General features: G+C 39.5%; 3 protein-coding genes across 6 annotated transcripts; 1 reads left to right on the top strand and 2 right to left on the bottom strand.

Moving 5' to 3' along the window:
• Positions 1-76: 76 nt before the first annotated feature.
• Positions 77-5,124, top strand: nudt22 (nudix (nucleoside diphosphate linked moiety X)-type motif 22). 4 transcript variants are annotated; one of them, XM_008304121.1, is made up of 7 exons: positions 77-138; positions 1,540-1,704; positions 1,834-2,425; positions 2,492-2,611; positions 3,410-3,507; positions 4,475-4,568; positions 4,797-5,124. In XM_008304121.1, exons 2-7 carry the CDS (start codon positions 1,619-1,621, stop codon positions 4,935-4,937), a joined length of 1,131 nt encoding a protein of 376 aa, XP_008302343.1. In that variant the 5' UTR covers positions 77-138; positions 1,540-1,618; the 3' UTR covers positions 4,938-5,124. The 4 variants fall into 4 exon arrangements, with proteins under 4 accessions (XP_008302343.1, XP_008302357.1, XP_008302365.1 ...); XM_008304135.1 differs by having other exon boundaries at positions 84-138; positions 1,555-1,704; XM_008304143.1 differs by having other exon boundaries at positions 121-138; positions 1,560-1,704.
• si:ch211-107m4.1 (heterogeneous nuclear ribonucleoprotein U-like protein 2) lies at positions 4,968-13,302 on the bottom strand. The gene is made up of 11 exons (XM_008304151.1): positions 12,670-13,302; positions 11,588-11,664; positions 11,180-11,422; positions 10,939-11,051; positions 10,551-10,817; positions 9,955-10,077; positions 9,748-9,849; positions 9,303-9,471; positions 6,653-6,880; positions 6,525-6,577; positions 4,968-5,359 (listed from the first exon to the last, which is right to left on the bottom strand). Exons 1-11 carry the CDS (start codon positions 13,200-13,202, stop codon positions 5,282-5,284), a joined length of 1,986 nt encoding a protein of 661 aa, XP_008302373.1. The 5' UTR covers positions 13,203-13,302; the 3' UTR covers positions 4,968-5,281.
• Positions 13,303-14,041: 739 nt separating this feature from the next.
• LOC103374078 (transmembrane protein 179) lies at positions 14,042-21,918 on the bottom strand. Its single transcript, XM_008304111.1, has 4 exons — positions 21,353-21,918; positions 19,946-20,083; positions 19,381-19,459; positions 14,042-17,321 (listed from the first exon to the last, which is right to left on the bottom strand). The coding sequence occupies exons 1-4, from the start codon at positions 21,673-21,675 to the stop codon at positions 17,124-17,126; spliced, it is 738 nt and encodes a 245-aa protein (XP_008302333.1). The 5' UTR covers positions 21,676-21,918; the 3' UTR covers positions 14,042-17,123.
• Positions 21,919-23,439: the final 1,521 nt, after the last annotated feature.

Raw genomic sequence — 23,439 nt, 5'->3', positions numbered from 1 at the left:
ATATTGACTTGTGTGATTCGGCGATGCTGGAATGTGATTGGAGGAAAAGGTCATGTGACTTGTGCATGGGGCGGAAATCAATTGGGGAGTGTGTCGGAAGAAGGAGAAGTGAACGGGTGCCGCTCCACCTCGGAAAAGGTGAGATTAACTGTGTTTCTACAAGTTTGAGGACTTTAACGTTAACGTATTATCGTCCAGGATACATGAACACGATAGAGAATACAGCGAAGGAGACATCTTGTTGTTTTATCGGAGCTGTTTGTCCTGAACGTGTCTGTCAGTGCTCAGCTCAGGCTCACGGGAAGTTGTTTGACTCTTTCTACGGTGAGTGCAGAATAACTTTGTCAGCACTAACAAACCACCATCAGATTCTGGGACTCCGGCAGGGTGACAGATGTCACTCATTTGATTTTTGTTAGGTTTTAGCTCAGGTTAACTCGCTCTAGGCTCAGCTTTAATGCTTGACTTTATCAACGTTTGTAAGCTTCCTCTAAGGTAAATCAACATTAGAGCTGCAATGATTAATCAGTTGGTTGACAAATATTGATATATATAGCCTAATCTTACAAATCACACATTCATATACAGAAATGTTGTGCAACCTGTACAGACAACAGCCCTTCTAGAATAAAGAACACCAGTATATAACCAATTTAACAGGGAATCAAAGCTGGAAGATGGATGTTGGTGTTGTCTGTACAGAATGGACAAATATAGTAAACAACACGTACAATCAGGATAACAACATTATAGCTATAAATGGTAAAAAAATAAAAAATAAAAATAAATAAATAAATATCAGCCTGGTGGAACCAAACAGACTCTACATGACCCACATAAACCTCCACCATGAGGGCTAAGTTTAAACAGTTAAAATACTATTGTAATGGCAATATGACCAAATGCAATGTCCACATTTAAAAGCGCTGCAGTTTTTTAAAATAAAAGTAAAATGTGTCACAAAGTCTGATCTTTGACAGACATTGTGGTGCTGCAGAGACGCCCCGGGGCCTACAAATGATTTTCTCCAGATGTGATTTAACACGCTTGTGGAAAAGAAATGGGAAAAGAAATTCCATTAAAAACATGACTAACTCAAATTGCAATATTTGTCAGAATAATCACAATATTATTTTTTTCTTTCTTTTTTGCAGGTCATTTAACCTTAAGAAGGACCAAATTTAATCACATAAATTTTGACACAAACATTAATGATTGTTTTACTCATTGGAAGCCAACATTAACTTGTGGCAAGTGTCTTGATACCAACACAAATGTATTCATTTGCCTATATAAAGCTGGGACATTGTGTTTGCAGTAACACTTGCAAAGACCAGATGTTTGTTTGATCAACCGGTGTACTATTTGCCACCTGTGTGCTCTTAGTGTGTCTGTTTGCCTATGAGGAGTGGAGGGAGAGGTCAGGAGAGAAGTTCTTACCACACTTGATTTTTTTTTTTACCTTCTGCAGCATTTTTACAGCTTCAGACGTGCTGTAGCTTCAGTTTTTCTTATTGTTTTGTATTAATATTTCCACAGTTGATCTTTTAAAAGGACAGTTTGCAATCAGCTAACTGAGATAAGTGAAGACTCCAACAGTAATTCACTGTGAGAAGTTATGGACCCAGAGGTGTCTGTGCTGCTGCACTGTGAACGCTGGCAGGGGCTGCTGCAGTCTCAAGTACAAGTGGAGCTTTCTGAAAGGTAATTAAGAATCCTGAGACGTGTTCAGACGGTACATGCTTTAGTGTAGAACAGTGCACAGAGCATTTTATAAATACTATCTGACTGCAGTGGCCTCAGAAGTGTTTGTTTTACTTCTTCATCCTCCAGGTTTAACAGGCAGATAGATCCAGCTGTAGAGCTTCACATCGACGAGCTGTGGACGGGGCGGGTGTCCAAAGAGCCGTGGCTTTTCAACGGGGCCAAATTCAGGCTTCATTCTTTCTGCTTTGCTACTCAAAAACAGCCTCCATCCACTCATTCCTCCAACATCCCCTTTTTGAACTGTGCAGAGGACCAGAACAGACAAACTAACAGCTGTATAAACCAAACAGAACCCGTAGCGGACGTCATTCAACAGACTGACACTAAATTGCTACAAGATTTCTCCACATGTGGCTGCACAGAACAGAAAGACGCTACACCTGAACTTCCATCACGATGCGGGCCATTCCTCACTCTGAGACTCGGCCTCACTTGCTACAAGGACTATCTAGGAACTAACTGGTCGAGTCAAGTCGCGGAGCTTCGTCGGCGAGGAGAAGTGGAGTTCGGGGATCCTCTGGCGCTGCTGGCTCAGCCTCTGGGTGTCGGCGCCGTGCTGCGAACAGCTGACAGTCAAGTGGTGCTGATCAGAAGGAGTCAGAGGGTGGCAGAGGCCGGAGGGTTCCTCGACCTTCCCGGAGGACACCCAGAGCCCAAGGTGACGTAACCAGAGTGGCACTGAAAAGGCTCAATGTGTTGTTCTCATCATCGCTGCTCTCCTCAGGTGGTGTGTGAGCGTCTGGGCCAGGCGGTGTGTGAGGAGGACATCAGTGTGGTGATGATGCAGCCGGAGGTCGTCGTCTCAGAGCTGTTCTCCTCTGTGTGCGCAGAGATCAGAGACGAGGTGGGTTCTCTGAGAACGCCTTAATAGACACTTCAGGCTTGTTACTTCACTATTAACCCTTGGACAAGAAGAAAATGTTTCAACGATTAGGAAAATAAATTTATTAAGTCACTGAAGTAAGCTGCATGAGGCTGGAGTGTGTGCATCAGCGTCAGTGGTATCTGTAATGTGTGATGGGGTGTGAGTGCTGTGAGGCGCAGAATATAAAGACTAATATCACATGTAAACCAAATGTGCCACAAAAGCGAGACTCAGGCAATCAGTACCAGCAGTGGTTATCACATTCACACATCTTTCTTATAACACCTTCATTTCCATGTGAGGCGCTGCTGAAAGCAGAGTCACAAAATGTCCTGATAGAATAAAAAAAAAGCTGCATTTGCAGATTTTTATGTAGTAAGTGTACAGCTTTCTGTGGTCACATTAATGATTTATCAGCTTCTAAATGTGCCCAAGAAAATAGTTGGGAGACAAAGTCAGAACTTTCCAGATCCTGCACATACTGGTTTGATTGTTCATTTACGGGTACATGTTCACACTTTAATGATTTTTGAACAGCACACCTAAATATGGTCAAAAACCAACCTTGTAAGAAAAATGAGAAACCATGAAAACAATATTCACACCCATTTTTTCTGCATCTGCCATCAAAATCTGACTCTGGATTAGAGGAAAACAAATGGATGGAGGGATCTTTTTGCACGTAGCCAAATGATTATCAAAGATATTGAAGAAAAAGCGACTAAAATGTCTTTTACTTCAGATATTCTTTGCAATCTTAAGCTGTTCTGTCCTCAGGTCAACGTTCCTCTGAGTTCCCTTGGAGAGCCGGTTCTGTTGGGCGTCGCTCTGAATCACACCAGTGCTGGAAGACCAAGTGCTGAGTTCTACGTCAGGTATTAGTTTCTTTAGTTTTAATACTAATTAACAAACAAGTTGAACTAGAATAACCGTATTGTGGCTGTATTTATTGTCCCACCAGTCAAGTTGCAGTTTAAATCCACGTCCTTTAAGACTGGACTTTTGACTTTTTGGTTATTAAATGTCATGTTTTTGTTGTATTAGATGTTTTTGTGAAATTTTGTCATAATTACATATGAATTCTTAAGTTACAGCCAAATGGGTTTTGTGACATCACAGGGATCTATTTTTGTCTTTATTCTGTTTTATTCCTGTGTTTTGGCCCAAATTTAACACCAAATAACAAGCAGCAGCTGCAAATAAGTGTGTTGCTGATTTTATCTTTTCTAATGTAACGGTGTTTATTTGTGACATTTGCGTGTTGCAAACATTAAATTAAGGCTGTGAGCTAACATATGCCTGTGTTGGGATCTAATGATATCAAATAGCCATAAGTCAAAAGCAGTCACATTGTTGGAGAAAGATTACGCAACAGTATATATACAATATATCAATAGAAGAAAATTAGCTTTCCTGCGATTTCCTAAACCAACCCCTTTAGTCACTGAGTCCTCAGGCTTCTGTAGTCTGGCTTATATCATTTTAAAAAGTTGTATTTACATTTTTTTTCCTTCAATGTGGCAATATCCATACACATTAAGAAAGTAGTTGCCCTAAATTCAAGACAGGCAGTAGCTCAGTGCTGTATGGGAGAAATAACAGTGTTACTGTCCATTATGACAGTGTATTATTATGAAACCTTTTTTTTTTTTTTTTTTAAATCTAACCATCTTTGTCTAAAGTTGAAAATAGCAGCATCAAAGCTGCAGAAGATAATACGACAACTGATTAAAGTATATTAAAAATAGGACTGTGAGGGACAGGCAGCAGACATAAATGCTGTGATCTTTACAATGGGTTTTATACAGATGTAATGTGTATTCATTGTTTCTGTGTCCTCAGCTGCTCACTGACTTCTGATGAAGTTAGAAAGTTTTACTGGAAAGGAGGAGCAGAGGCCCACGAGTCCACAGACGTCGTCTTCGTCAGCAGAACGGTCAGTAGTGTGTGGTTACAGATGTGTAATTATCTGAACAGCAACACTAGAATGAGCGTTCTGAGTTTGGTTGTTGTATTATGAAAAAAACTGCAGAATGTAACTAAATGTAGTTACACAAGTTGTGTTCAATGATGGAATTCAAAGTAAATGTGTAATCACACTGTGGAGACACTGAAAGCATCTAAAAGCACCATATATCTTTGAAATATTTTGTATATGATGTAGGAAGTCCTGCAGCTGGACAGCAGCAGCCCTCTGTGGTCCGAGTTGTGTCCTTCAGCTAAAGGAGCCGTGCTGCTTTATCAGATTGTGAAGCCTGACGGAGAACCAGACGACAAGTCGACAATACAAAACGGACCCAGATGATCAAATGTGCACAAAGACAAACCGTTGGAGTCAAGTTCAGAGATTTATTTACCTAAATCACTTATTGACCAACACTGCTGATAAAACTGTGCAAAATACTGTGTAGTGCCTGTTACAGTAGAAACTTCTTAAAATATTTTTGAATAAAAAGCGGCCTTGTTTTTATCAATAAAATTATTAAAAACCACAACACTTGTTATGTTTGATTGGTCAACGCAGAGAGTGCAGCCTGAGATCTCTGTAAACTACAAACTCACTGATGAGTTAAATGACATCAGCAGCATTGTTGTCATTGCAATCACAGATTGTGCAGCAAAATCCGTTTCTTCTTCCTCCAGGTTTCCTCACCAGTAACCCTCATGAGAGCCATAACCGACGTCTCTGTTGTAGTAGAAGCTTTGCTCCTGATAAGGAACGTTCCACTGAAATGGAAACAACACAGAACAATAGCGCGGGTTAAAAAAATCAATTTAAAGGATCTGTTACTGTCACGTCACACCTGATGAATACAGCTGTGATCTAAATACATTTTCAGCAGGTTCAAAGGGACCTGACTTTACCTGAACCAAACCAGACTAGAATATATAATGAAGACATTCTAAATAACTAAGAACTCTTTTTCATATTGTTCTTGCTCAAGAGAACATACAATACATCCATATTAGAACTAACAAGAAACTTTGATAAATGGAACTGGTTCAATACAGTTTTCAGTCTGATTTGACATTTTAACTGACTGCATCATTGACTGATAAAGACACTATTTATCATAGAGTGTAGTTTCACTTTTGTCTATCACAAAAATATTATGTAAGTCCTTTATTACACATGTAAATCAGATTGTAGAACATTTGTGGTGCTGCAATATTTATTCAGTGTCTACAATCTGCTGCAGCATCAACATACAAAACTCAAACACATTAGAAGGAACAGCAGTGGACATTTCATTTCAGATGCTAGGCTTTATAAATGTAATAGCACATTAGTTTGGCACAATCAGATTTCCTTCATAGGATCATCATAAATAAATGTATTTTAATATTTTCCTTTAAATTAATCTTTGTTACCTTAAACCACCGTGAATCCAACCTAAGTGTGAGATTTCTACAAAACACAGGACATAGTAATGAAAGTAATCTATGTCATTAAAGTATTCTCCAATATGTCTTCTATTTTTATTACAGCAGAGTGCATCATGTGTACATTCAGTATTAGTATTTTCACATATCAACCTGAAATCTTAAGAAGTGTTTGAAAGTTTTATAATTTATGCTTTTGTAGATTTAGAGTTAATACAAAAAAATTGAGTGCAAGTGATTTTTCTTTAAGAAAATTGTGTGTTCATTGAGGGAAATATATCAAGTGACTCATAAATGTAATATTTACAAATTTGCTGGTGCACATTTCTTCTTCAGTTTAAGTCTGTAATTGTAGCTCTATGATATTTTTATGAGAAGTTACTTAGTATAATATAAATAAATTCAGGAGAAATCAGCCCAAAACTGACTAGAAACATTAAGCTGCAGCTAAACTGAGGACAAAGCAGCAGCGAGGTTTGTTTGTATGTTGTGCAGCTGTTTAACTCACATATCTTGGCTGCTGGTTCCATGGCTGCATGTTGACTCTTGTGTCGCTCTGCCCTATAAATACAAAAACAACATCAACTGACGCTCAGCTCTACAAAGTCCCCACAAATATCATCCACCGTTGCTCACCTTTAAAACCAGTCCACTGGATCCTGTGCGGGAGTGGAGGGCCGTGAGGATGGGGTCTTTTCTTGTAAAGTCGGGGTTTCTTCTTCTCTTGTTTGTGGATGGGGGGCAGTAGTCTGCGAGCCTCGTCTTTGTACTGCTGCAGGAGGATCTGAGCCTGGCCCTGAGGCAGCTCCACATACTGCAGCTCCTCCAGCAGGTCGGCCTGCTGCTCCGGAAGACTGCAGCTCACTGGAGAGAAGAAACAAAATTCAACTTTTGAAGAACTTTAGAAATTAAAACTGTTCATTTTATAACTGCCAACATTACCATTGTCTTTTTTTGTTGTTGTTGTTAATTGAGTTTTTGCAAAGTAAAATGTGGCTCTTGCATCAAAATAAATGCTTTTATTATTTTATATGTCTTATCAAACTTGATTCATTGCACTGAACTGAGAAAGTCTACTGAAAAACAAAGTCAATAATATATTTTCCTTGTCATACAAATATTTTTAAATGATATGTGGATAATGCTATAATGTGTCATGTACTCGATTACTGCCGTGCCTGCTTTCATTGTTTTTATACAAACGATACTGTAAGCTAAAGGTCACTGCAATGCTTTTAACACATAATTGACCTCAATCAAAGATAATTGGATTATCATTTAAATGGGGATTATTAGCAGGATTTTGATTTTAAAATACATTTCAAAATAAAGAATATCAGCCGACTACCTTACTACCACCTCCTTTCTAGAAGACAAAGCAGCAGAGCCTCTGCTTTAGAGTGAAATATAGATTTTTTTAAAATTTATTTTTTGGCCTTTATTACTTAGGACAGTCGAAGGAGAGACAGGAAAGTGGGGGAGGAGAATGGGGGAAGGGGTTGCAGCAAAGGGCCCTGAGCGGGATTCAAACCCATGGCTGCTGCATCGGAGACTGTAGCTCCTGAACATGGGTCGCCGCTCAACCAGGTAAGCTAAAGCGGCGGCCCAGAAATATAGATTTAACACGCTTTTTAGTTTAAACATCTGGCATTCTTTCACATTTCACCAACAACACTGACTCATAAACTTCACAGAACACAAACGCTTGTGTGCCTTTAGATAACAGAAGGTGCACACAAAACTAGCTTATTATGAGTTTTACCTGATTTACTTTATAAACTCACATCTATTACAGATAGAAATGTTACAAATACCACCTTACTGTGATGACAACAGAGTCTGTAACAAGTCAAATTAAGGAAATTCACCAGTAATTAATGTGGTCTTGGTTTAGATAAAACCTTAACAGGTTAGAGTTGTTTGTCGCCACCATTCCACTGTGGACAAGTTTCTTACAGAAGTAAAGCTAACAGAAGAATGGAGTGACAGAATTGACCGTTTATGTGTGAAATGTTGCTTTGATATTTCGCAGATGTATTTGATTTGTGTTCTCTTCTTTGTTTATATTGTAAAGATCAGATAAGGTGTTGACAGGAGGACTCTGGGTCACTGCATTCAGGGTATATGTGGAACAGAGTGAAGAATCTCTCCAAGAAGATCACTGCAGGAAGTTGTTTTTTTTCTCCCTATTTTTAGCTTGTATGTGGGCATGCAAAACACTCAGCTTGATCTTACAACCCTATGAAATAAATAATAAATGTGTTTGTTTGATGCATACTTATGTGGACAAATGATCCTGCAGCAGAAATGACACCTGCCTGCCAGAGAACCATGAGAACAGCTGGAAAGTGGTTCTCAAGGCACTGGTCCACTAATGTCTAACTTTTAGGTCTCTTCAGAAACCACCTAAAAGCCTTTTTAAGATGGAATTTATCATCTCTGATTTTTATAAAGCCAACAGCAAGGACAGTCCCATTCTAGCAGAATAACAGACGTTTGGTGTGCTTATGTTCTCTCTGACTGACTGGTGGTATGACCCTGATTGGTATTTTTCTGAAATGGTAAATTATAGTTATTGCTGCTCATCTGAATGCTGCGTCTTTTTACCTCGCAGAGGTCAGTGCTACATCTCAAGACGAGAGACCAGAGCTGAAGTACAACCTTGTTCATCCAGTGTTGTGACTGGTCGACTGAACCAACTTGACCTTTTATTATTTTTTGTTTTTCATTTATCAGGACATTTTATCTACAAAACTCTTTTCATTCACATTTGTTCACACACAAAACTATGTGTCAAAGATATAATATGTCCAATTTCTTCATTAAAATGTCTCAAAATGACTCGACCAATGTTATGTTTTGTTGACTTGTGTACTTATATTTGAGCAGATGTTTCCAACAATGATCCAACCCAGAGAAATCTATCATTTTATCCAGAAACACTTTATAACTAGCAAATTTTGTCTTAAATAATCCTTTTTAATATTGTAAACGTTATTGGTGGGAACTAAATTTAGTGCTTTTGGAGAGTCTTTAAAACCTGTAACTACTCTGGAAAACAAAGTGGCACTTCAGTCTAATCATCAAAGTCTGCTAAATTAAACTGCTATTACTTAAGTATTTAAAGCGTGTCTGCTCTCAGTCTCTCCTCTTGTTTCCCTCCTTAGGGAGTTGTTCAATGACTCCCAAAGAGAGATGATGAAAGAGGGTTTCACATAAACAGTATTAAAATTGGCAAACACTCATCTAGATCATGTGTTTATTTTAAAATATGAAGAAGTCAGACCTTGCAGTTTGAGCAGGGCGGTCTCAGGAATGTGCTCCCCGTCTGTCATCTGGTGCTGCAACAGTCGTCGTTTCCACTCGTCTGCAGAGGGGAAGACCACCACCACCCGCCGTATGAAGCCTGCAAACAGCTGCAGCTTGTGACGACGTGCAGAGAAGAGGATGTTACACTGAAAAAGGAGAGATATAGTGAAATAAATGTGGAGTTGGAGAACAACGTAGTGAACTTCTACTGTTTGTCCAGGATTGTGAATGACTTTAAACATCACATGTGCATGTGGTGGCCGTAGCTGACATGTTGCCCCACATGCAAATCTTTTATGTAAAGAATTATATACATGGCTCCTAACATTGCCCAAGACAAAAATGAACAGATGAGATTTACAAGTCAGTGAAGTCCCACTGTCCTGACAGTTAAATCAATATGTTGAGGTGTGAGGGGTCACCTGGTCGAGGATGTAATTGGCAGGAGTCTCAGCAGCCATCTTGATCAAATCAGTCAGACACTGAGAGGCCTGTCGCAGCCTGCTGTCCTTCTGTCCGCCACTCTGTAAACACACACAGGTTAAATGTTTTGGATCAGTTGGTCAGAAATCAATGATCTTTAAATGTGAATTTGAAACATGACAGTGAAGCCTGGAGGTTTGACTGACAATCATACATGCGAGCAGCTCCTCTGTCCCCAGCAGCCTGTACTGTTTCTCTGGATGCTGCTTCATGTGAGTTCGGGCCCAGAGGGTCTTTCCAGAACCTGGAAGACCCACCACCTGCACCACCTGATGGGATAGAGAGAAAGATGAAATATTACAACCAAAGTAGGTGTTGCTTTTAGTAGCATGGCTCTCAGTCTACCACTTTCGATCCAGACTGAATTACCTCAACTATAAGGTCATGCTATTGCCATGAAATTATGTAAAGACATTCATGGCTCCCAGAGGATGAATCCTAACAATTTTGGGGATCCAGTGATTATTCCTGTCACCGTGATGTTGAAATTTGTAGCGCTGACTGACATTTTTGTCAAGGGCTACTAAAAGGACTGTCACAAAATTTGGCACACTGAGAAGTGTTCCTGTCAGCATGTTCAGCGCTAATCAGTACTAACGCCTGTTTTAGTGAGCAAATGTTAGCATGCTAAAAAGCAAAATGACATTGGATGGGGTAAACACTACACCTGCTATATATCAAGTTTGTAAACACTGGGAGCCTATCTAGCTCAAAAACAACTGCACAAACTGCTGCCTCTCACCTCACACTGTGCTCTGCAGGAAGGAGCTGACATGGAGCGAATCTTCTGCCCAGCAAGGAGAGCTGCTAGAGGTGTAAACCCTGGAGGGCCGGGGTACCACGGAGGAGCTGTGGGGTCCAGGAGTAATCTGACTGAACAGCTCTTACAGAAGACATGAGGGAACAGAGCACGGCCCAGCAGCACCGAAGTGTCCAGGGTGAAAGCTACACCCATGGAACGACCGTTCTTATGGAAAGAGAGTTCAACAGCACCGTCTGTGGAGAAAGACTGTGGGTGTGCAGGTGAAAACATGACACACAGATACATAATTTAAATTAGAGAAAAATCTCTCCAGTTCCATCAAAACTGATCTCAAAGAATGTAAAGAAAGAAAAAAAATGTAACTCACAGCATAACATCCGATGATATCCCCCTCTGAGAAAGTTTCTCCAAACTCCTGTTCCTGTCCACATGACACTCTTTTACCGCGTCCATCATAAGCAAAAGAGAGTTCATCCTCACCTGTTGTGAAAACCAGAGAGAGACAGAAGCATGGAGCCTTTTAATAAGAACAAGAACACCTCTAGAATATGGTTCCCTGTTCAATTAACTTATTCTGGGAAGAAGGACCAAATGAAGCTAATCCTTACCCAGCAGCAGAGAGGAGTCGGCCACTGACCAGCCTACTCTCAGACCATATGGTTCTCTGACGTCTTGGTCTTCTGGTTGGGTAGTAAACAACCTCCTCTCCAGCCGGACCTCAAAGCCCACCCTGCCCCACTGCACCCCGTGGGTGAGCCTGCAGCCCGACCACAGCAAGGGGAACCGAGACCAGAACCGCGGCTGCCCACAGGATCCATCAGGACCCACCTCAAAGTGTAGGTGACAGCCATCTGTGCCAGCAAGAAGGAGAGTGCACTGCTCTTATGAAAATGTCATAATAAGATACTGGATCCTGTGGGGATATTTTCCAGACAAAATGTCCTGACAACAGCTGTCAGTCGCAGCTGTGACTAAAGGTTATTTATTTTCAGAAACATTGTGAGAAAATGACTCACATGGATCTAATCTGACTTTATCTTCATCTGGTTCCTCTGCCTCCTCCCTCTCCAGTGGGGGCTGTGGTGATTTGGCTCTGTTTGAGATAAGAAACACATTCTGCTGATTAACACTGCTTTCCTAAAAGATGACTTTTACTAGAGGTTTACTATTTGAACTCAAACTCTTGTAAGATATTGATCCTCTTTTTCCAATTTCTTCTGTGGCTAAGAGATAGAGTACAGAAAGTGTGTTTTTTTTTTCTATCAGTAAAACATAAACAAAAAAAATCTTTAAAAGATAAGAGGTAAGGCATTCTTCATTACTAGCAAGCTGCTACTGTAGGACACAGAAATTTGACTATTTGTGCTGTCAAAAACGATATCAGACCCCTCCTCTTGTGTCAGAATTATAGAACATACAATTTTAGGATGCTGTTAATGTGCAATATTTGTTCCAGAAGTGAAATATGATTTTTTTTCCCCATTTGTGTTCACAAATACTGACCCAGATAAACTGTCAGCAGCACCAGGAAACTTTAATACATTTAATATAGTGAAACTTCTTACAGTTAATATTTAAAATGACACTAATAGGGCCAATCAGTTGGTCTGAGAGCGTCTGTAGATGGTGACTTTGAGCTTCTAAAGTTTTATTACGCTAGCAGACTGCGATACAGTTGTTGGAAACTAATTCACTGTAATTCTGAAAATAAATCACGATCCTGTCAAGTCGTATTCCTTTTTACTTCATATTAACAGTGATCCTTCTGGGTGCAAGGGGCAGAATTAAGCAATTTTCCTTCGTTGTCTTGTAATCTTTATTGTCCAAAATAAAATGAAGGCTTAAAAACTGTAAAAAAAAAAAAAAAAATGATGTGTAACAGCTTCATGCAATATTCATTTTTTATGAGATTTATGACTGTGCAGACTTCCTTGAATGTCTTTATTAAAGAAAGTGATGACTCTAGTCACCACTGCAGGAGTTTTCTAAGCTTGTTTTGTGTACTTTTGTGAGGAATATATTAAAAGAGGCCCCTGACACTGCATTAGTTATTCACTAAACTTTTTTAAAAATAATTTTTAACAATATTACAATATACCTCTTGTATCGGATCTCCTCTTTGAACTCGTAGAAAGCTCTTCCTCGGCCCATGTCCTCTGCTGACAGAGCCCCCCTGTCCTCTCCAGGACCCTCTGCATGTCCCAGCTGGTCTCCCTCAGTCTGACAGACAGGCACACCCCCTGAAGCACACTCAGATCCGGAGTGCAGCGCTGGAGGACCGAGATCAGCCTCTGTCTGTGTGCCGGTGTTTGTGAACTCTCTGCTGGGTTCTGCTTCACATGGCGCAGAGACACCAGCTTCTACCGGCGGTGAGGAGGACGGAGTGTGGACCTCCTGTGTCTCTGTCGGTGAGCTGTCAGGTTGTAGTTTCAGCTCCTGTGTCTCTGTCGGTGAATTGTCAGGTTGTAGTTTCAGCTCCTCTCCGCCGTCTGTCCCTCCCGGTCCCGTCTGGGATGCGGACCACAGCCGGTCCACCAGCTCAGCCTTCAGTCCTCTGCTGTCCAACCCGAGTTCTTTCAGTCTGGACCGCAGCTCGGCCACTTTTAACTTTTTAATGTCCGTCAGCTTCATTGTTACCGCGTTGGTATGAACTCGGTTGTCTTCTTATTTGACCTTAACTTCTTTAATTTAAAAACAGAAGGTCTAAACAAACTAAACTGTGTGTGAAGTGAAGCCGTTTGAGTCCAAAACAACGGTTCAATATGGAGCCCTGCATTCTGATTGGCTGTTTACTTCTTCTCTCTCACAATTTACAGCAGATTAGACACGTTGGCTCTTTACTGCCCCCCAGCGACAAGATGTGGTACTTCACTCAATGTTCACACAATGGATGCACATTTATAAACAATGAGTTGCACTGGGGGCCGCAATTCCTTTTTAGCCTAAATTTATTTTCTTTTCGGAGAATTAAATAGGCCGAATTAGCCATTAACTATTCACTTTTGCTACCTAACCGTGTACTGACAACTGTCACTAAAATTGCTTTTATACAGAAGAAATCTTTAAAACCTTTTGATTCTCAGCCAGTTTCTGAAGTGTTCAGAAGTGACAGAAATATGTGCCACTAGATCCTCAATTTTAATCACATAATTTGACATTTAATTCGTGAAATTGAACTATTGTATTAAGAAATTCATTGCAAATTACACAATTAGAAATTGAATTAACTGGATTGAAACTGAGACTGCACTTGGATCACATAGTTTGAAGTGCTCTATTTAAATGTAATCTGAACTACATAGTTTGAAACTGAATTTATTAGACTAAAATCAAATGCAGTTCCTCATTCAGTTTTCAACATTTGCATTCTGACATTGTATTTCAAATTCTGTTACAACTGATATTTTAGAGGCACATATTTCATATTTCAAATTCAAATGACAGTAAAGGAACCATGTTCCAAGACAATGTTCTTTTGTAGTGGGAAGCGATTTATTTGAAAACAAGACAAATGCAAAAACATGAATATGAATGAGAACAAAACAGGTATAAGAGGTAAAAAGCAAGACCACAGTCAGTTCAAATACAAAAACATTTCATATATTACAGTAGTTTCAAAGGACAGCACTGTCTCGTCTCTCTGCTTCAGATTTTCTGCTCCGCTGTCTGTGTGTCATTACAGCTGCTCGGGTCAACAATAACAGGAGAAACTGTAACAACTTTGAATCATTTGTTTAAAAAACTCAGCAAAGTTTGCAATTTCTTGCCCCTTCATTGACCTCACTGGGCTCCACACAAATCACTCTTGATGTGAAACCTATCAGACTTGGAAGGTTTACCCTCTGGTCAAAGATTTGACTGCTTCGCTGAAGCCCTGCAAGCAGCTGCATCCACACAAACAGCATCATGATGAAAACCGTCACAAGATGAGAGAAGCTCAGCTGCCATTTTTCCTGTTACACAACAGAACATTCGGGTCATGCTCACACAGTGAGCCTGTTTCACGAACATGGTGGCTCAGTCACACTCTCACCACATGCTTCACAATAAAAGCATCTCAGTGCTCCATCTGAATATTACACTCAGAACAAACATGTATTCTCCCTGATGAGGACACAACTGTGCAAAATGTCGAACTCCAGCAGGAATGTAAACAACCATGCATGTTAAATACTGTATATGCACAACAGGCTGGAATAAAAAAACACCATCTGGGTTCTTGCAGTGTCATCGGTGACGTCAATGAACTATCAAGCCTTGATTCACAAAATCATGTTGAAATGACAAAAATAGCCTCTAAATAACACTGTGGGTAGAAGATCACTGAATACTGCAGTGATTCTGATGTGGGCTCCTACTTTTGTTCTTGTGGCTGAAGACAGCGTTGAGTTTAGACTGAAGGTAGGGTTCCATTTTAGACATGAGCCCTAAAGGCTGCCTCCTTCTTACGACTCATTTTAACACGTAAATATCTTCACATGCTGGACTCATCATCACAGTGCATTAAGGTTTAACAACATTAACTCATCATTGTGTTTTCTCTTTAAGCATCACTTAAGTCATTGGTATATGTGTATCTATAAAGCCATTCTGGACAAACTTCTGTCACATCTTTGCAAACTGATTTCACACGGCTCATCTTCCAGTCATAATTGTAAATCACAAGACCCATCCTGTACGCGCTGCTGTACAAACAGATATGGGAAAGAAATCCTTCATGTTTGCTGCTACAGACATATTAAAGAACTCTGTACCTCAAACTGAATTCAACCCTGCTGTAAACTCTGTGGTAAATGGTTCTTTGACTAAATGTCTGTTTTTTGGCTCATTTTAGCTTTCCTAGTTCTGACAGTTGTTTTTGTTGTTTTTCTTTGAACTTTTGTAACCTGTCCCCTGGTTTTAGTAGTGTTGTGTGTTAATGTCACTGCCAGAGTCTGCCACATCTCCCTTGTAAAATATGTTTCTAACTTCATTGAGATTCAAAGCTGTAGGAGGCAGTATTTTTTGTTTTGGGTTTTTTTGGGCATCATTTGGAAAAAAAAATCTATTATAACTTTTCAGCATATTGTAATTCAAGTGATCTTAAAGGACAATAGACTCTGCACCTATTTTATACTCCATTTTCAGGTTTATGAAAATGTAGCCCACAAAGGGAGACTTAGGGCAATTAGAGTCAAGTCCCGTGTGAAGCAGAAAATGAATGTTTGCTTGACTTTTTTTGTGTCTGAAGTGTGAGAACATGCCTGCACCTGTCTGGTAGAATGAGCTTAGAACAGAGAGGGGAGAGATGCAGGAGGAGGGCTGTATATTTTCACATTGTGCTGTTTTTTGTTTTTTTTTTAATTGCCTTTTCCACATACTGCAGCTGTAACTAAACAAGTTTTTAAAAAACCCAAAAGCTTGATAAACAACATTAAGTGTGTTCTGTTTCCTTTCCAAATGCTTTTCTACCAATGAAATGATTAAAAATTATGTTTAACCACGTTTTTAAGCTGTAACTCTATTTTCTAAGAAAACAAAATAATGCAACTTGAAACTACATATGCTCTCAATTAATTTGTGCGCCATGTACCATAATTATAACATGGCATTATAAGTATTCATGTGTCCATAAAAATATTAACATTATTTGATAATTTCATACAAAATACTGTTGCTTTTTTCTTAAGACACACAAAGTAAATCGGTAAGAAGTAAATCGGGCTGAATTTATGTAATTGTACGCGTTATTCTGATATCATTCAAAGATACATAGCCTAAATCTGCTTCTACTGTATTTTGTATTTTCAGCATTTCCATTCGGTTACAAATGAAACAACACACAAACATACTGTGTGCATTATCTTTTAAACGGGACCAATCTCTTGTATTATTGATACATTATTTAAATGTAATGGCCAGCTCTAACTGTCTACTGACAATCTTATTGATCGGATGATTGCATCATTTCTCACTGTATGGACAGAAACTTGGAAAACTCATTAATTTTATTTTATTTTTTATCGCGCAGAGGGCTAAATAAATATTGATCAAAATGGCTAGAAGACACTTTGAGGATTGTGGACATACTCTCAAGCAGCAGCATGTGGGCGTCTAGGTTTTTTATAGAATAACTGTAAAACAGATGGCAGAATAAAGTAGTGTGAGAGATGTTGGCTCTGCTCATCCACATTATATAATATAGCCTGACTGATAATGGATATTAGAGGATAATGATCATATTGACATTTAGGATTTCAACAGACCAGCCAATAGAAAACCTTTTTTGTGAAATGTGGTTATCAGAGAACTGTAACTTATTTATATTCTCTGACAAACTAAAATAGTCCTCCAATATATCTTTGGTATTTCAGAACTGCCGTTTCTTGCTGCTTATTGGTTGATAGTAAACACACATAATTGTTCAGGCTCTATTATATAAGATGATGAACAGCATTAAAAAAAAAACTGACAACTGCAGAGTCAGTGTTATCAGTCAGGGTAGTGAACGAAATGAGGAGTAAATTACAATATAGGTGTGACACCTGACATCCCTGCCTCATGTACTCCTGGTTAGACTAAGACGGTGGGTGTTGCTGGAGGATGTGGCGGTGTGGGGGAGCCGCTGTCAGACGGACTGTGTCCCAGCAGCAGCTCCTTCTCTCGGTGCAGACAAGGGCCACTGATGTGCTGGCTGTGAGAGTGGTAGAGCCGCAGGAAGGCCAGGATGGACTGAGCCAACCACAGAGCCGTGACAAACCACAGAGACGCCTGAGGACATAAAGCGAGACATTTACAGTCACACGTGTACATTCAAAATACACTCAAAAGACAAATAGTGCAAGACACAAATATCATCCCATTGACATTTGTGATCAAGATCACATCTGAATATCCAGCACTGGATCAGAGCCTTCACCAGTAATGTGTCATGAGGTTTGCCTCATATGTTTAGATAAGCATGGTAGCATTATAAAAATCAACCTAATAATGTTGGTTCATCAGTATTTATGCTTTAAGCAGCCTTTAACAAACACCATTTCCTTTTGTGGGCTAAATGTCACAGCGAGAAAGAAGAGAGGCTAAACGATGGTCATAGTAGAAGCCAGTTTGAAGCAAGTAAACCTCAGGAGCTCATCTCATTGTACTCAGAAAGACAGATAAATAAATGCTACACGTTCGATCTGAATGAAGCTACAGAAGCTCGAAGGACAAACATGACGTGAGCTCTGAGCGCAGCAACATGTAAAGTACACTGGTGTGTTGGTCATGGATTTTTTGTTGCTAGACACAAAGCATCAGCAACACTGTAGGAATATCTACTCCAGTCGTTGAGTAGTCTGCGTCAATTTAGACAGAATTCTGGAAATATATTGCTGTACCACCTCAGATTTTGTGAGTTTACTTATTTGTTATTTGAGACTCAAAACTAAGTTCTATAGTATTTTTCCTCACTGAAAGCCATTTTAAAGGTTCACACTTCCAGAAATATAACTTCTACAGACATGAAATGTGGTGAGCATACAGACACTTGTTTCCAGCAGAGACCACATTTTTAATTATTGACTCTTGAAAGGAAATGTTTGTTTGTTTTATTAAACATGAGATTTATTTTGATGTGTGCTAAATTATCATCAGTTTCTCAGTGTTGATTTTAAACGTCCACATGGGAACACTCAGTGAAACAAGCCCCATATGTTGTCAAATTTTAACATGAAGACAACATGGAGGCAATTGGTAACTCTACACATATACTGACAACATCGAGACCTCTGTGCACACCAGTTTTTGTGGTCATATGAATAAGTCCACATCACTATTTCGACAAGTGAGAATAAAAAAAATTACTTCCCACACTTCAAATTCCACAAGGGCCGTTAAAGTTGGTGAAAAGTAGACCAAAGGCTGTATTTTTGGTAGGAAATATGGATACCTTCATGTATATACACTTAAAGAGGCATTCTGGGGCCTTCTATGCCACCACTGTTGGACAATTTTACACTTTTTTCCATGTTTTACAGAACCAAATGATACAGTGCAGCAACCTCACCATCTGAAATGACACAGACTGAGCCAGGTACAACAACTTCTATCATTTATTATTGAAAAAATCTGCAGTTTAGTACTCGTCTTGCCTCATTATGACTCCACTTATCATTATGCTCATAGTCTGCCTTCAGTGGGCCAGACTAGTTTAATGCTAACCAAGCCAGCTGTACGGAAACTGTTAATTTACTAGATGTCATGCGTTTTTACTTCTTCTGTGGACTGTTTATTACATTATTTATTCTGTTGTTCCTTCTAGTTTAAAATCTTGTGAATCCAGTTTTCTTGTAATGAATTATATGTATTGTATCACATCTTTTTTTCTGATTTATAATCACTGTCAGGGGATTTCTTTTATACAACACTGTTTTCCACTGTTTTATAGTTGCATCCAACAATAACTTAATAAATATCGCCTGACAAAATTATCTACACAAAACAAGAAATGTGCAGCATACAACACCCTCTCAGTTAATTGAATTTACAACTCATTGAATTTCCCTTCTGGGATAAATAAAGTATTTTTCATTTCATTTCACTTCATTATTGTGTTCGACTTTTATGAGAAAATATGGCTTGTTGAAAAGTAACAGCAACAGTAGCTGCTCATCTAATTTAAAATGCAGACAGATGATCCCAGCGTGATGTGTTTTAGCTTTTATGAGGAAAATGTCTGGGAAAATAAGTAGTCTGACGGAAGCTCCTGGAGAAGAAACCAGGCTGAAAGTTGGCGTCACTTTGGCAATCTATTGTGCACAGTGTGTTTATTTTAAAGCACTCCTACCTGTGCGAGACTGAGCTCTGTGTAGAAAGACGAAGTGTCCACATCCAGGTAAAGTGGAACAGACTGGGACTCTGCACAGCTGAACACAAACAAACATGAAGGGATGAGAGAGGATCTCTGACTACACTCGCAGGTGTCACGGTTACAGACGTGGCTTAAAAAACAAAGTTACTGTTTGCGGTTACATTTTAACAGTAAAACATCAGCACTGTATAAAAAGTTGAGTAGACGTATCAATAAAGTTGGGGGGTATAAAAAAAAAATACAAAACATGAAATGATACAAATTTTTACAGTCTGTTTACATCTTGGTACAATTTTCTTTAAAGGACAGTTTCAGGATTTTTCAAGTCTTTCGTAAAACAACACGGATGAGCCTCATCGTTCAAAATAGCTCTCCAAAGATCAAGGCTGATATGAATGTCACGTATCTATCAAAATCACAGCCTTTATTGTACAAAAGTCCCTGTTTTTGATTCACCAATGAGAGGACAGATGACTGTGCAACTCTTAAATCTAACTTCAACATGCAGAACTGTCCACAGTGACATCCTGAGATGATGTACCTGTATGGCCGCGTGTTGTCATCAGTCACAGTGTCGCACCAGGAACTGAATCCCAGAGACACGAGGACGCTGGCACCTCCAGACAGGAAGAGGACACACACACTCAGCAGGACCGTGAGGAAGGACGAGAACAGGGTGCTGGGCAGAAACACATCACGGACAGCCATCAGACATTCAGAACTTTTAATAAAAACATCAACCTGAAACTATAGGTACAATACATTATGTAACGGACAGAAGACAGTCGGTTAATAGGCCGATGATGATTGATTAATTATCCTTCAAGTAACGACAAGAAACATTTCCTGCTTCCTGCTTTAAAATAATGAAATAACAGCTTTGCATTGCGAATTTGAAAACTGATTAACTACAAGGCGTCTAACAAGGCCAACAGAGACACACAGAAAACATACAAATCAGGCATACGACGGTGCTTCAGTGTAACATTTGGGATTTACACTGTAATTCAGATAAAATGAGGAATTGAAGGAGTCCACTTTATAAAATTATTAATGTGCACTCTACTTTATCAAAATGTATTTTCATTTTATTTACAATATTAATGGGTGTTTTCACGTTTGCATACTGTTTTATGATACTTTAGATATTATATAGACACAGTAATAATGCTTTCCTGCATATATAAAGATGTGCATTCATAAAGGAGCAAATTCATTTGGGATATAGAATAGAATAGAATAGAATAGAACAGAACAGAATACATTAGAATAGAATAGAATAGAATAGAATAGAATAGAATACATTAGATTAGAATAGAATAGAAGAGAAGAGAATATATTAGATTCGAATAAAATAGAATATATTAGAATAGAACAGAACAGAATAGAATACATTGGAATAGAATAGAATAGAATAGAAGAGAATATATTAGATTAGAATAGAATAGAATATATTAGAATAGAACAGAGCAGAATAGAATAGAATATAACAGAAATACTTTCTTGATCCAGAAGGGGAGATTGTGTTGATACATTAGCAAGCACAGAGTAAAGTCGGGACTACCACAAACACTAATAAATAAGCAGCAACATCTGGTAAGTGAGGTTTAAAAAAGAAGATAAAATGAAGTTATAATTAGAATTGAAAAAAAAACATATATAGTGGAGTGAAAAATGCACCGTAATGTGTCAAATGCACAAATATACCACAGTAAAAATAAGCAGTAAAATTAGGAAATTAAATAATTGCAACACGTGCAAGTAGAGCAATATTTGCAGTATGTGTGTAATGAAACTGCTACTACAGTAATACCTTATTGATAATACTGCTGCTACCAAAATGATGATCAGAATCAGGAACACTGCTCTGATCCTGATGTCTGGTCACCATGTGTCTGTCTGTGTGTGTGTGTGTCTGTGTGTGTGTGCTTCGTGCCAGCGCACTCACTCGTCATGTCGTCCGTGCAGATAGAAGAGGCACCTCCAGCCCTGCGCGGCGCCGTACAGCACCGTGAAAATACCCACAAACGTGCCGAACTGGCAGGCTGCCGGCGGGCCCCACTGCTGCACCACCAGGCGGGACACATCCCCGAGATTCCCCGTCAGCTCGGGCCGCTCCTCGGTCCTCCAGTAGCCGGTGGAGAAGAGGGCGCAGCGGCCTTTGAAAGCGGAGCCGTTGAGCGCCATCGGGACGACCACCAGCAGCCCCGCCACCACGGAGAAGGCGTGAGCCGCACAGTGAGCCAGCAGCAGCCGCCGGTCCAGCTCCATGTCAGCGAGCAAACAACACGTAGCCGGTGCGAGTATTCACGCTGTGGAAAAACAAATATTGATAAGAACACACCCCCGTGTATCTGGCGTGCTCCGATGTGGAGGGTATTTAAAGCTGCAGGGCGGGGACCGAGCCGTTATACAACTACCCGCACGTACTGACACAGAGCAGGGGGAGGACAGAGGGATCACTCCGCCCCGAAACTCAGGGACCAGACATGGAGGACATGCACTGTTGTCAAAATACATTTAGGAGAGATGCACGGGATACTTAAAGCATACGTTTATGAAACTGATTAGATTTATTTATGACTGCATTTGACTGTAATTTAAGATTATTATTTATTTATAAATTGAGATGATAACTTAATAGATCTATGTGGGTCAATCCACAAACTACAACATTTAAGTGATGTATGCACTGATTCGTCAGTAATTATAATCCAGTAACATATTGTCATTATTCTGATGTGGGCTATTCACATGAGGAGTGCTTACCTTTGGATTTTAAGTATATGTGTAATGTTAAATTGCTTTTTGTATCCTGCTGATTTCTAAGCGGAGTGAGGCATCCTGTTATACACACGACCTTTAGTTTGATCCTCCATCAGTGACGTCTGTTTTGACCAGCTGACCTGTTTAAATCAGAGGAGGATCGAAACATCCTGCAGACTGATCAATAGTCTGGATCATGTCACTGATGAAAGGTCTGATCAGTGACGGCAGTCAGCAGATATTTTAGGCTGCACTGTAGATATCTGAACTGGACTTGTTTTCTTCCGTTTTTATCTATTTTAGTTCAGCACAAACACAATACAGGAAACTTGACCTACATTCCTGAACTTAAACGTTTAAAAATCCAACTTTTCTTAATACATCAGCTTTTTGGATGGACCTAGAAATATTTTTTTAACTAAAATGCAAATTATAAACTTTTACAATTAAGAAACAAATGTTGTAGTTGTATTTCTAAGCTCATGTTAATGCTGAGTGTAACAGTCATGATTATATAAGAGGTATTAGCTCCTAGGAGAGACATGTTTTCCCATCCTGCAGAGTCATACTGGTGTCATTGTAAACACCATAGAAATTCAATTTACTGCAGTTCAAGAGGCAGATGGGATGGAGAAGCAGCAGTGGTCTGGGTTTAAATGTGTATTAGAGAAAATAGGCCCACTCTGCATGTTAAGTATGTCTCTTAATTTGCCCCAGAGGGCTCTGAATTGGATGCTTCAGTTTGGTAGAGAGGAATGTGGGGTGGGGCTGGGTTAAATTCCTCTCGTCTCTACGACCCCCACCCCCAAGCCAACTGATTAACTGTTTTCCTAAAATCAGCTGAAATGATGTGGGTAAAGTTTCAGTTTTAAACCCACTGAGAGGGCAGAGAATTGAAACTGAATGAAAAACAACCGAGAGAAGCTCAAAGAACACTTATCCTACCAGAGGTGACAGGCTTGTTTGTCTTGTTTGTGTCAAAGATGGATCACTGAGCGGGACAAAAGCCCCTGTGTGAAGCAACAGTTGAGATTCATTGTTGGAAAGACAATTATACGACGACAAAGACATAAAAATGACATCCAAGACCAAAAAATATATTTTTTAAAACTAGGTACGAAGCGATTCAAAGGACAAAAAGAGACTCAAAACTGCAACAAATATATTTCTAAAAAATTACCACAATGAAGTGGCAAATAAAACAAAGGGTAAACACAGAAAACAACTACAAACAATGCAGCATTTTGTGTTTCTTGGGCCCTTTCCAGA

The sequence above is a fragment of the Stegastes partitus genome, unplaced genomic scaffold (genome assembly GCF_000690725.1).
Source record: "Stegastes partitus isolate 25-593 unplaced genomic scaffold, Stegastes_partitus-1.0.2 Scaffold39, whole genome shotgun sequence".
NCBI lineage: Eukaryota > Metazoa > Chordata > Actinopteri > Pomacentridae > Stegastes > Stegastes partitus.
The sequence above is the reverse complement of the archived record's forward strand: the minus strand, read 5'-3'. Positions and strand labels throughout refer to the sequence as shown.